Source organism: Danio rerio, chromosome 6, assembly GCF_049306965.1.
Source record: "Danio rerio strain Tuebingen ecotype United States chromosome 6, GRCz12tu, whole genome shotgun sequence".
NCBI lineage: Eukaryota > Metazoa > Chordata > Actinopteri > Cypriniformes > Danionidae > Danio > Danio rerio.
Window position 1 is genome coordinate 61,347,501 of NC_133181.1, and position 14,176 is coordinate 61,361,676.

The window sequence follows — 14,176 nt, forward strand, 5'->3', positions numbered from 1 at the left end:
ATATAAAAATCACCTGTGCCATTTTATAAACAAACCACCAGTTAAAGGGTTAAAATTCTGAATGTTTGGTAATTGTGTCTAGAAATGATGCTGGTGAAAAACATCTATGATAGTTTAGGCAAGGCAAGTTTATTTATAAAGCACATTTCATACACAGTGGCAATTCAAAGTGCTTTACATAAACAGGAATAAAAAAGACAAGTTTAGGAACATAAAATGCAGATAATAAAAATTATTAAAAACAGATAAAAACAAATTAAAATGAGTTTAAAATAGGTTATAAAAGAATGAAAAAGAAAACGAAAAACATAATAGTGCGATCTGTCGGACGCAGCAGTGCTCATTCAGTAAAGGCACAGCTAAACAGATGTGTTTTCAGTCTTGATTTAATGCAAGAAAAGTTAATATGTGATATTTTTATGATGTTTTTTTTTCAACTTTTAGCCTGAGAGGATTGTTTTGTAATTGTTAAGAATATTTCATATTTATATCATTTCTTATGCTTTCCCAGAGATGGGTTGCGGCTGGAAGGGCATCCGCTGCGTAAAAATGTGCTGAATAAGTTGGCGGTTCATTCCGTTGTGGCGACCCCGGAATAATAATAGGACTAAGCCGACAAGAAAATGAATGAATGAATCATTTTTTATGCATGGTCAAAGACTACAAACCACACAAGACGTGTCACTCATATAGTTTTGAATGATATAAAGTGAAACAGTGAATATGGCCAATGAAGACCCGCCTTCTAATAAAAGAGCCAATCATCGATCACTATAGACTGAGGATTCTCTGGGGGAGGGGCTCGGAAGAGAGTGTCTGCAGATTTTGTTTGATTTAAACGTTTAAAGATGAAACTAAAGAGACTTTTGTTATTTAATTTTATTGGTGATTTGTAATATGAAATCCAGTTGAAACCAGAAGTTGACAGGCTGTATGAAAAGGCACATGAGCATTTAAAAAAAGTCGGATGTTAATGTGACTAAACTTGTTCTCTCCTTAGGTAAGTTAGGATGATCACATGTGTTTCTGTTCTTCTTAATAGCAGAATAATGAGAGAGATATTTGTTGAGAAATTGTTATAACTCTTCTTGAAGGTCAAGTTTACACACAGTAAGATTATTCTGCCTCTGGAAAAGCTCAGATGATGATGTCAAGCTTTTGGAAGTTTCTGATTGGCTAATTGACAACATTTGAGTTAATGTGAGGCACAACTGTAGAATAGTGTTGAAGGAAAAGCTCAAACACACTGCTTCCTTGTGTGACAACATGAGAAAATCAACAAGCCAGAATCAACAACAAAGCCAGATTAGCATTAGCTGAATTACACTGGGGAAAGACTCATGTTTGGAGACATGTCCTGTGCTCTGATGGAGCTGAGATTGAACTGTTTGGCCATAATGAGCAGTGTTACATTTGGAGGACAAAGGGGAAAGCGCACAAGCCTAGAACACCATCCCAACTGTGCAGTATGGGGCGGCAGCATCATGTTGTGGGGCTGTTTTGCTGCAGGAGGGACTGGTCCACTTCACAGCATAGATGGCATCATGAAGACAGAACATTATGGAGAAATACTGAAGCAACATCTCAAGACATCAGCCAGGACATTACAACTTGGCAACAAATGGCTCTTCCAAACACACCATGACCCTAAACACACTGCCAAATGAGTTCAAATGTGCTTTAAGGACAACAGAGTGAATGTTTTGGAGTGGCCATCACAAAGCCCTGATCTCAATCCTATAGAAAATTTGTGGGCAGATTTGAAAAAGCTTGTGCGAGCAAGACAGCCAACAAATCAGACTCAGTTACAGCAATCCTGTCAGGAGGAATGGGCCAAAATTCCTGCTAACTATTGTGAGAACCTTCCCAAAACATTTGACCCAAGTTAAACAGTTTAAAACCAAAGCTAAACAAATACCAAGGAAATGTGTGTAAACTTTTGACTCTCTAGAAATTAATAAAGAATTCTCTCATTATTCTGGCATTGAGCAAATGTAAATCATTTAGGCAATCCTAACAGACCTAAAATAATAAAGGTAGACATCTTTAAAAAATGGTTATGTTCCTTTTTTTAGACTGTATGTAAACTTCTGGTTTCCGCTGTATATCTTATGCTTGGCAAACAGCTTTGGAGGATTTGATGTGTCCCCATTCAAACAGAATGTCTGAGCACTGCCTCCAAAGTTGGCCACTAAGTGAAATGACTTGCCTTAACTTTGATATGGTCAATTATTTTCATTTGTACGTGACATTCACTGTCCTCGTCATGCACAGATATGGAGGTGAAGTCTCTGAATAAGCGAGCGTCCGGCCAGGCGTTTGAGGTCATCTTGAAGAGTCCGACTGACCCGTCTCCAGAAAGACCCCAGACACTGGCACTGCCACCCCAGAGGAAGGAGCCCTCGCTGGGGGAGCTGCAGAGGAGGCTGGAGGCCGCAGAGGCCAGGCGCAGGGTAACTTCAGCATCACAGTATCACTATTCCCTCTAAGACCTGTCTTGAGCATCTGTCTGCGCTCCCAAAGAGCATCTCACGCTTCCAAAAGCTGCCACATTACGTTCTGTCTTCATCTTCTGAGGCGCAACTCATTTAATAGAGAAGAAAAAACACCACAGTGGCAAATCTCAATGCACTATACATTTACATTTATATTTACATTGTCATTTAGCAGACGCTTTTATCCAAAGCGGCTTACAAATGAGGACAAGGAAGCAATTTACACAACTATAAGAGCAACAATAAATAAGTGCTGTAGGCAAGTTTCAGGTGTGGAAAGTCTAAGAAGCAAAACATTAGTAATTTTTTTTTGTAGTTAGTGAAGTCAGAGAGGCAATTGCAGATTAGGAAGGGAAGTGGAGACTAAATAGTTGAGTTTTAAGTGGTTTCTTGAAGACAGCGAGTGACTCTGCCGTTCTGATGCAGTTAGGGAGTTCATTCCACCAACTGGGCAGATTGAATGCGAGAGTTCGGGAAAGTGATTTCTTCCCTCTTTGGGATGGAACCACGAGGCGACGTTCTTTCACAGAACGCAAGTTTCTGGAGGGCACATACATCTGCAGAAGTGAGAGCAGATAAGAAGGAGCAAAGCCAGAAGTCGCTTTGTAGGCAAACATCAAAGCTTTGAATTTGATGCGAGCAGCAACTGGCAGCCAGTGCAAACGGATGAGCAGCGGAGTGACATGTGCTCTTTAGGTTCATTAAAGACCACTCGTGCTGCTGCGTTCTGGAGCAGCTGAAGAGGTTTGATAGAGTTAGCTGGAAGCCCGGCTAGTAGAGAGTTGCAGTAATCCAGTCTGGAGAGAACAAGAGCTTGAACAAGGAGTTGAGCGGCATGTTCAGATAAGAAGGGTCGGATCTTTCTGATGTTATAGAGTGCGAATCTGCACGATCGAGCAGTTCTAGAGATGTGGTCAGAGAAGTTTAGTTGGTCATCAATCGATACTCCAAGCCTTTTCACCATTTTGGATGCAGTAATGGTTGCCCCATCCATCTGGATTGAAAATTCATTTGCGTTTTTGTGAGGTTAAGCTGAATGAATTAATCCCTGCTTGATATTTGCTCCAGTTTATCAGGAAGTGATGATTCTGTTCTCTTCTGTTTCTCTTTTGTATTGGAAACACTGCTTGTGCATGTGTTTATGGTAAGTGTATTTGATCTCTTTGTTCAGTCCCAGGAGAAGCAGGTCCTGAAGCAGCTGGCGGAGAAGCGCGAGCGGGAGAAAGAGGTGCTCACTAAAGCTCAGGAGGTCAACAACAACTACAGCAAGAAGACGGAGGAGAAACTCAACCATAAAATGGAGATGATCACAGAAAACCGCATGGCCCGTCTCAATGCTCTCAAGCAGCGTCTGAGAGAGAAGGTGAGGATTTCTGCTTGTCTTTGTCTTTGTGAAGAAGTTGATCCACTTAGTTAAACTCCTCTTCATCCATTTCACATTTGGTAGAAGCATTTATCTAAAGTAACTTGCATTGCATTTAAGGTACATTTAGGTAAATAAGTATTGAACACCATACTACTCAGAAAACGTACTTTCTAAAGGTGCTGCTGATTATAAATTTTCCATGGATGTTGGTAACTACAAAATAAATCCATATATGCATAGGAAACAAATCTAATTAGTTTACAAATGAAGTTCTGAGTAATAAAATGAAATGACTCAGGGGAAAAGTATTAAACACATGAAGAAAGGAAGGTGTAGAAAGACATGGAAAGCCCAGACAGCAGCTGAAATCTCTCAGTAGTTCTTCAGCAAGCCTCTGCCCTTCCTCAGTGTAAATGAATATCAGCTGCTTCAGTCCAACATCTACATTAGCAGGAGGATGAAGATCAATTCAGGGTGGACATTTCAGCAAGACAATGATCCAAAACAGCCAAGGAGACTCTCAGATGCTTTCAGAGAAAGAAAATCAAGCTGTAGAATGGCCCAGCCAATCACCTGACCCTAATCCAATAGAGAATACAGAATAAAGCTCAGATCTGATAGACCAGACCCACAGAACCATCAAGATTTAGACACTCTGACACCTGAGCAATGCATGTGACTTCATTCTCCATATGAGAGGTGTCTTTAAGCTGCCACCATTAACAAAACATTTTATACACTACCAAAATCTATTAAAAAAATAATAAAAATTTGACTGTTTGTTTTCTTAGAATCCGCTTGTTAAGTGGTGACGTGTTAGTGACGTATGTAAAACTGTTTCCGGGTCCAAGCCGCCACTCATTTGAATTGACAAAATACTCGTTTATGACCACTTTTTATTCATATCAGACATTTTCAAGAGTTCACACTTAGCTGAGGATTGATAATAAAGCTTGTTTGGCATTCTGTCCGGGCAGAGAGCCCTGAGCTTATAAGATCCTCGAGCCCTGGGCTTCCTCCCGTTGCAGGGCAAGAAAGGAGTTTGAGCTCAGGTAGATCTCGATGACTCTCCCTCCTGCTTATTGTAGCTAAGTGTTAGGTATGGATGCTGAGAAGGTGTACTCAGAGTTTGGCTAAAAATATTTCGGATTAATTTTTTAGGCTGCTTGTTTTTGAACTTTGGGAGGAAACCGGAGGACTCGGGGAAAACCTACGCGAGCACGGGGAGAACAAGCAAAACTCTGCACAGAAATGTCGCCTGGTTTGGAAAGGAATTAAACCAGGGGCATTCTTGCTGTGAGGCAACAGCGCTAATCACTGGCCACCGTGTCGCCCGTTTGAAAGGAGGGATATTCAAGACGAAGATATTGAGATGAGAAAGTCTGGTTATTTAAAGTGAGTTAAGAATCGTCTGATAGGATAATTAGTCAAGAGCTAGAGGTGGAACAGCTGTGAACAATCATAAGCATGTGATCCTCTCGAAATTTGTTTATAAATAAACTTCACAAAGTAAATTTTATATTAAGTCATATGGTGCATCCCAGTTTGCATACTTATACTACACCCTAAAAGTATGTACATTTTTGTGAAGGACAAATTTAAACTTTAGAGTGTGCAACAGAAGAGTATGCAAGCTTAGGGACGTACTACCTCCTCTTTAAAAGATCGTTATGTTGCTTAGTTATGCCCTCTTTCAATCATCCACACATCATCCACATTTCTGTCATATTTAACTTCCTACCTTACTAGAGAAGCATCAGCAGCAGGTAATCTCCCATTCTTGAGTCTTTCATGCACAGAAATCTCCTCAGGCCTTTGGGTAATTCTGCTATCAGACGTCTTGACGTCCAAACGCGTCTTTATATAAGTTCAGTGTTGTTGTTGCAGATAAAATATATAATGTGACTTAAATATTTTCCAGTGGGCTGGATATTGACGAACAGCCATTCAAACATCTTTACCGAAGCCTCTCTACTTGACGGCTGGTCTCGCGCGTCCATCATGTTTGTAGTTTATTTACACTTTGCACACGCGATTGTAGTTCTAATCGAATTTGCGTCCAATGTGCAATGTATTGTGGGCAATATCAGTAGTTAGAGTATGGACGCTTCTACACTTACATTTTTTTTTTTTACCAGAAATAGCAAACCATCCGGGAACCTCTGGCATACTCCTTTCAACATATTATGCTTTGGGAAACACTAATTCTATTTTCAAATACGTTTTAGGATGGATAATAGTACGCAGGAATAGTGTACACAGCAATCTCTGGGCTTGCTGCATCACAAATACCAAAATTTTAACAATTTATAAAAAAATTATCACTTTCTGGCCATCGGATAATGAGCATAGATATATAGTGATCGTAATTTTGGAAAGTATTACATCGCTTTGTAAACGTTTATTGTTAGCATTTGATGAGTCTCCCCATTCAGTTTCATAGAGCGCCTGGACTCGGATGCCCCTTCGCGTGAAATTTTTTTAAGGTACTTTATGATATGAACGTCCAACAGTGGATCTAACATAAACATTTCTAACGTAGAACTTTACAGCAGAAGGCGCTCTAGGCTAGTTTTAACAGCAGATGGCATTCTAGGCTAATTTTAACAGCAGAGGGTGCTCTAGGCTAGTTTTAACAGCAGACGGCATTCTAGGCTAATTTTAACAGCAGACGGCGCTCTAGGCTAGTTTTAACAGCAGAGGGTGCTCTAGGCTAGTTTTAACAGCAGAGGGTGCTCTAGGCTAGTTTTAACAGCAGAGGGTGCTCTAGGCTAGTTTTAACAGCAGAGGGTGCTCTAGGCTAGTTTTAACAGCAGAGGGTGCTCTAGGCTAGTTTTAACAGCAGACGGCGCTCTAGGCTAGTTTTAACAGCAGAGGGTGCTCTAGGCTAGTTTTAACAGCAGACGGCATTCTAGGCTAGTTTTAAAAGCAGACGGCATTCTAGGCTAGTTTTAACAGCAGACGGCACTCTAGGCTAGTTTTAAAAGCAGAGGGAGCTCTAGGCTAGTTTTAACAGCAGAGGGTGCTCTAGGCTTATTTTAACAGCAGACCGCGCTCTAGGCTAGTTTTAACAGCAGAGGGTGCTCTAGGCTAGTTTTAACAGCAGAGGGTGCTCTAGACTAGTTTTAACAGCAGAGGGTGCTCTAGGCTAGTTTTAACAGCAGAGGGTGTTCTAGACTAGTTTTAACAGCAGAGGGTGCTCTAGGCTAGTTTTAACAGCAGAGGGTGTTCTAGACTAGTTTTAACAGCAGAGGGTGCTCTAGGCTAGTTTTAACAGCAGAGGGTGCTCTAGACTAGTTTTAACAGCAGAGTGCGCTCTAGGCTCACTTTAACAGCAGACTGTGCTCTAAGCTAGTTTTAACAGCAGATGGCATTTTAGGCTAGTTTTAGCAGTAGATGGCGCTCTAGGCTAGTTTTAAAAGTTTTAACAGCAAAGGGTGCTCTAGACTAGTTTTAACAGCAGAGGGTGCTCTAGGCTAGTTTTAACAGCAGAGGGTGCTCTAGACTAGTTTTAACAGCAGACGGCGCTCTAGGCTAGTTTTAACAGCAGAGGGAGCATTTGATGAGTCTCTCCATTCAGTTTCATAGAGTGGCTGGACTCGGAAGCCCCTTCGCGTGAAATTTTTTTAAGGTACTTTATGATATGTTGCCATGTGGCAACAAAGTCCAACAGTGGATCTAACTTAGACATTTCTAACGTAGAACTTCCCTCATAATTAATAATTTAGTATTTTTTAATTATTTAATAGGTGTTGGTGTATGATAAGCTTATCATACACCATCACACATAACTTTTAAATTACACCTTCTACATACTTTCCAATAACTGATATACCAACAGCTTTCATTTGTGCCATTCTTTTTTGTTGAATACTATTAGAAACAAGCATAATATTGTATTGTCATGTAAACAACACACAGTGAATATAAATATGCTGTCCGGTAAATATTATAACAAATACATAACAAGTGTAGAATATGCGGATGCATCAGAATAATGTAGCTACTAGCTAACAATGTTTATATATTATACTATATACTGTACTACACCTGTCTTATATGCCTCAGAGCTAACTTACCTGAACTGTCTCTATCAAATGTCTAATCTGCATTATTCTCATGATCATTAAACCCATCTCATCCTCAATTTCATCTGCAGGAAGAGCAATTTCTGTCCTTTTCTTCTTTCACGTACCATAGAACATGGTGGTGCTCGCTAATACACTGTTCCCTGTATTCATTTCTAATCAAAAGTACTGCCATTAAAGTTTGATTTTATCCATAATGCAAATACCATTAACACATGACTAATCAACATTATATCAATAGCGTTCATGTTGTTATTGTTACAACTTAAAAGTTCACAGCTGGCCTTGCTAGCTATAGCTAACCCAATATAATATTGCACGTTTCACTATTGAACAGTGTTGCACAGTAAATAATATTAGACTAGATATTCTTCAAGACTCTTCTATACAGATTAAAGTAACATTTTAAGGCTTAACTAGGTTAATTAGGTTAACTAGGCATGTTAGGGTAATTACGCAAGTTATTATATAATGATGGTTTGTTCTGTAGACTATCGGGGGTGGGTGGGGGTTGGGTCTTAAAGGGCTAATAATATTAACCTTAAAATATAAAAAAAAATGTAAAAAAAATTAAACTGCTTTTATTCTAGCCGAAATAAAAAGATAAGACTTTCTCCAGAAGAAAAAATATTATCAGACATACTGTGAAAATGTTCTTGCTCTCTTAAACATTTTTTGGGGAATATTTAAAAAAAAGAAAAGAAAAGAAAAGAAAATCAAAAGGGGAGCTAATAATTCTTACTTCAACTGTACATTTGATCGATTTACAAAAAAGTAATCAAACTTTTTTGAGTTGTGAATATGTCATCATAACTTACTGGAGGTGATGTTTCAGATGTTTTTGTGGATCTGATACGAGTTGATTCTTTGTTTTTATTGACGTTTACAATTGCATTCAGCAACTACTCACAATAAACGGTCGTGTGTCAGAATTTGCGCTACAGAAAAACACTGCACGTCATGTGACTTAACCAAAGCACATCATTGGCTGCATTAAGCTCTTCTCTTTCCAAAAAAAATAATGTTGGTCTTAAAGACACAGTGGCAGGGAAATTAACATAAATAACACATTGCCGTATGGCAACACCATGTGGTAGAGGGCTAAACCTGCTTCAGTAGCACTTTCTCCTTGTGTTATTTCATTGTTTTTACACAGAACTCATTTCTCAGATTTGTTTTGTTTTATTTGTATGTTTGTATTGTTTGGGTTTTTCCCAAAATCTGGTTCAATCCCATGTCAACAGCTCCTTTAGGAATATTATTCCCAGGAAAAAAACATGACAATGTCCTCAATACTTATTTTTCCCCGCTCTATAGTAAAAAAAAGTCCACAGATTACGTCTGAAACTGCCAATTGAGCTACAGGGACATTTTGGGATATTGTGTTTGCAACACAGTGTCCCAAAAGCTGATACCATTTACTGAGAACTGTGCTCTTTAAATATACCACATTTCCTATTGCATGTTGTTTTTCTGCTGTAACAAGTGTACCAAAAAAGGGAACTAGTTATTTTTGCATGTTGGTTACTGCAATGCCATTCTGAACAGCATTATGCCGTTTCTCTCTGTCAGGAGATTCACGCCGAAGAGGTGCGCAAGAATAAGGAGCTTAACACTGATCTTTCTGGTTAAGGACACTGTGGAGCCATGAGACGTCCAGTAAAGACAGCAGTTGGGCAGCAGTTTCTCATTCTTTGGCCACACTGTCTTAAGAGGTCATATCAAACTCACTCACCATACCAGTTTTCCTTACCAGTAAACATCTCTCTCACACACACACACACACAAACACACACAAACACACCATGTAGAAAAAAAAGTATGTGAATCCCCAAATGCCAAAGCCATACTTATTGGATATGTATTTCAGAAATATGGGCATTAAGGGTGCTTTGACATCTGTCGATTGGTCCACACCAATGACAAATGAAATGATTCATCCTAGCATTTTAAGTCATTTCGTTTCCTTGTGACAGCACTGATTGCTTTGGCCTGAAACAAACCAACATACTGTTATGAGACAACATCTACATCACTTAAATTTCTTACATTTAATTTGGATTGATCAAAATTTGAGGCTCTCTAATTGCTCACAACTGCAACTGCTGTGGAGCAAAACTGCTAAAGCACAAACCGTCAACACACTTCTCAATCAATGCTTTGTGATTCGTAGATTAATAATTGTGGATTCTTTCTGCAATCGATTCTGAGTGCTCTAGGCTAGTCTTAACAGCAGATGGTGCTGTGTGCTAGTTTTAAGTGCAGACAGTGCTCTAGGCTAGTTTTAACAGCAGATGGTGCTCTAGGCTTGTTTTAACAGCAGAGGGCGCTCTAGGCTAGTGTTAACAGCAGACGGCGCTCTAGACTAGTTTTAACTGCAGACAGTGCTCTAGGCTAGTTTTGACAGCAGATGGTGCTCTAGGCTAGTTTTTACAAGCAGATGGTGCTGTGGGCTAGTTTTAAACAACAGATGGTGGTTTAGATGGTGCTCTAGGCTAGTTTTAACAGCAGACTGTGCTCTAGGCTAGTTTTAACAGCAGAGGGCGCTCTAGGCTAGTTTTAACATCAGACTCCGCTCTAGGCTAGTTTTAAAAGCAGACGGCACTCTAGGCTAGTTTTAACAGCAAACAACACTCTAGGCTAGTTTTAACAGCAGAGGGCGCTCAAGGTAGTTTTAACAGAAGACGGAGCTCTAGGTTAGTTCTAACAGGAGACGGCGCTCTAGGCTAGTTTTAAAAGCAGACGGCGCTCTAGGCTAGTTTTAACAGCAAACAACACTCAAGGCTAGTTTTAACAGCAGAGGGCGCTCAAGGTAGTTTTAACAGAAGACGGAGCTCTAGGTTAGTTCTAACAGGAGACGGCGCTCTAGGCTAGTTTTAAAAGCAGACGGCGCTCTAGGCTAGTTTTAACAGCAAACAACACTCAAGGCTAGTTTTAACAGCAGAGGGCGCTCAAGGTAGTTTTAACAAAAGACGGAGCTCTAGGTTAGTTCTAACAGGAGACGGCGCTCTAGGCTAGTTTTAAAAGCAGACAGCTCTCTAGGCTTATTTAAATAGCAGAGGGCGCTCTAGGCTTATTTTAACAGCAGAGGGCGCTTTAGGCTTATTTTAACAGCAGAGGGCGCTCTAGGCTAATTTTAACAGCAAGGGGCGCTCTAGGTTTATTTTAACAGCAGACTGCGCTCTAGGCTGGTTTTAACAGCAGAGGGTGCTCTAGGCTTGTTTTACCAGCAGACGGGGCTCTAGGCTAGTGTTAACAGCAGACTGCACTCTATGCTAGTTTTAACAGTAGATGGCACTTTAGGCTAGTTTTTACTGCAGACAGTGCTTTAGGCTAGTTTTAACAGCAGAGGGTGCTCTAGGCTTGTTTTAACAGCAGAGGGCGCTCTAGGCTTGTTTTAACTGCAGACAGTGCTCTAGGCTAGTTTTAACAGCAGATGGTGCTCTAGGCTAGTTTTAACTGCAGACGGCCCTCTAGGCTAGTTTTAACAGCAGATGGTGCTCCAGGCTTGTTTTAACAGCATAGGGCGCTCTAGGCTAGTTTTAACAGCAGAGGGTACTCTAGGTTAGTTTTAACAGCAGACGGCGCTCTAGGCTAGTTTTAACAGCAGATGGTGCTCTAGGCTAGTTTTAACAGCAGATGGTGCTCTAGGCTAGTTTTAACAGCAGATGGTGCTCTAGGCTAGTTTAACTGCAGACGGCCCTCTAGGCTAGTTTTAACAGCAGATGGTGCTCTAGGCTAGTTTTAACAGCAGAGGGCACTCTAGGCTAGTTTTTACAGCTGACGGCGCTCTAGACGGTGCTGTACAGCAGGTGTTAGTTTTATTACTTCCTTACTAGCTGATGTTGATCCAGAAACATGCCCTATCTGGCAAGATCCCAGTCACATGCTTGGTAAACAAGGCTGTTGTCCAAAACTGTTGCACAATTCTTCATGTCAGTGTGTGGAATTTAATTATTAGACTACTCAAATATTATAAGGGGGTGTTCACATACTTTTGCCTATTAAAAACAAACAACTTGGATCAGCTTAAATTTCAAGATGAACATGTGTATGGTTGGCACTGTTGATAAGTTTCTGATTCAGAAAACCAGCTAGTCCAGTACATGAAGACTAGCATAAAGGAGATTTACACCAACATCATCCGGACATTTATTCTGCTCAAGGTTGTTGTTTAGCCAAGCTGAATCTCACAAAACCAAAAAACATGACTCTGTGTCCACATTTACACTGCACTTTATTGACTATGATTCATTCACATCGGTAGTTTAGGTGCATCTCATGGGTCAGGTCTGCTGGTTTGTTTTTCAGTGACCCGGAAGAGAAATGTCCAAGCTATTTGCTGCTAACTGATTAGTGAAATGCATTTGAAAAAGATTAAAGCATAACATGGTGTTCTTAATGCTGAGTTTCTGTCATTTTTGCTGTTTAGACTATTTATGATGCCAAAAGTTAATGTCAAAGTCACAGTACATTAACAAAATGATGCACTACAACAATAATAAAAAGTGAAGTTGAAAACAGTGTTGTGTTATATTGTAGATTTACATTATGCAATTTACACTGTTGTTACACTTAAGGGGGGGTGTTTTATTCTAACTAAAATTTTGCGTCTTCCTAGTATCTCTAAAGCTTTTTTTTTTTGCGTGTAGTTCACATCGGATCAAGTTTTGAATATGTAAATTAGTGACACAGTAGTTTCTAAACAAGGCTTCTCGGCCTTCATTAGACTATTATGAATACTGATAAAAGGCTCTCTTCCTCCTACAGTAAAACAGTCATTAGAGCGCAGTAAAATCAGGGTGTGTTTGTATACGTGTCATATCATGTGTGTATAATAGACTCTGACATATCATGCGCCTGTGACGATGAACTCTGGCCAAACTGTGATGCAAATGACAGATAGATGAAACTGAACCTGGTTTGTTTACTTAGATACTGCTGCTAATGTTTTCCCTTTCAATGCCCTACATATACAGTTGAAGTCAGAATTATTCACCCACTAGTACATTTCTTTCTGAAATATTTAGCAAATGATGTTGAACAGATTCAGGAATTTTTCACAGTATGTCTGATAATATTTTTTCCTCTGGAAAAAAAGTCTTTTTTGTTTTATTTTGGCTAGAATAAAAGCAGTTCTTAATTTTTTAACACCATTTTAAGGTCAATATTATTTGCCCATTTAAGCAATATTAGTTTTGGATTGTCTACAGAACAAACCACTGTTATACAATGACTTGCCTAATTACCCTAACTTTACCCTGATTAACCTAGATAAGCCTTTAAATGTCACTTTAAGCTGTATAGTAGTGTCTTGAAGAATATCTAGTCTAATATTATTTAATGTCATCATGGCAAATATAAAATAAATCAGTTATTAGAGATGAATTATTAAAACTATTATGATTAGAAATGTGTTCTTCTCTCTGTAAACTTAAATTAGGGGAAATAATATGCAGGAGGCTGAAAATTCTGACTTCAGCTGTATCCCCTTTTGCGTGAGAGCATTTAAAAATGCACAGAAGAAAAAACAGGCAGGTAGCTGTGACGTAAACCTGTTTTGTTTGTGGCAAGCCTTACTTTACACTATATGGAAGTAATAAGGGAGTTGTCAGAATAAATATTAACAGTGCATACAAACAATACCAGTTCTTGAAGTAACAATGCTGCAGTTTCAGTCATCTGTTATGCTAATAGTTTGTACTCTGTGTTCAACCTGTTGTCATTTCTAAATTCGTCTAGGGGGAAAATCACGTGCAATGATAATAAGCAGAAATAATAATGCTGAGATGTGTTTTTATTGTTTTAGTTTCATTTCCTAACAAATCCACTCTCTGCAAGAAGGTTATAGTGTAACAGCATTGGTGCGTTCATATTCTACATATAATTTTTGTAGGATGCCAAGAATGATAGTACAATTTTGAGATATGAGATTTTGGTGTCACAGTGGCGCAGTGGGTAGCACGATCACCTCACAGCATGAAGGTCACTGGTTCGAGTCCCGTCTGGGTCGGTTGGCATTTCAGTGTGGAGTTTGCATGTTCTCCCGTGTTGGCGTGGGTTTCCCCCATAGACCAAGCACATGCGCTATAGGGGAACTGCAGTAGTGTATGAGTGTGAATTCAAGAGTGTATGGGTGTTTTCCTAGTGTTGGGTTGCAGCTGGAAGGGCATCCTCTGCGTAAAACGTGTGCTGGATAAGTTGGTGGTTCATTCTGCAGTGGGGAC

At 39.7% G+C, this 14,176-nt stretch overlaps 1 protein-coding gene across 3 annotated transcripts in view; it reads left to right on the forward strand.

Moving 5' to 3' along the window:
* stmn3 (stathmin-like 3) overlaps positions 1-12,351 on the forward strand; it is a 20,370-nt gene extending 8,019 nt beyond the window's left edge. Inside the window, exons 3-6 of one of the 3 annotated variants that reach the window (XR_012408306.1) lie at positions 2,275-2,453; positions 3,667-3,858; positions 9,522-10,505; positions 11,108-12,351. Coding sequence is in view for 1 of the 3 variants with exons in the window: in XM_001339340.9 (XP_001339376.4) it covers positions 2,275-2,453; positions 3,667-3,858; positions 9,522-9,581 (431 nt within the window). In the remaining 2 variants the exon portion in view is untranslated. Of the gene's footprint in view, positions 1-2,274; positions 2,454-3,666; positions 3,859-9,521 lie in introns of all 3 variants that reach the window. The other 2 variants (XR_012408305.1, XM_001339340.9) reach the window with 2 other exon arrangements.
* The last annotated feature ends 1,825 nt before the right edge of the window (positions 12,352-14,176 follow it).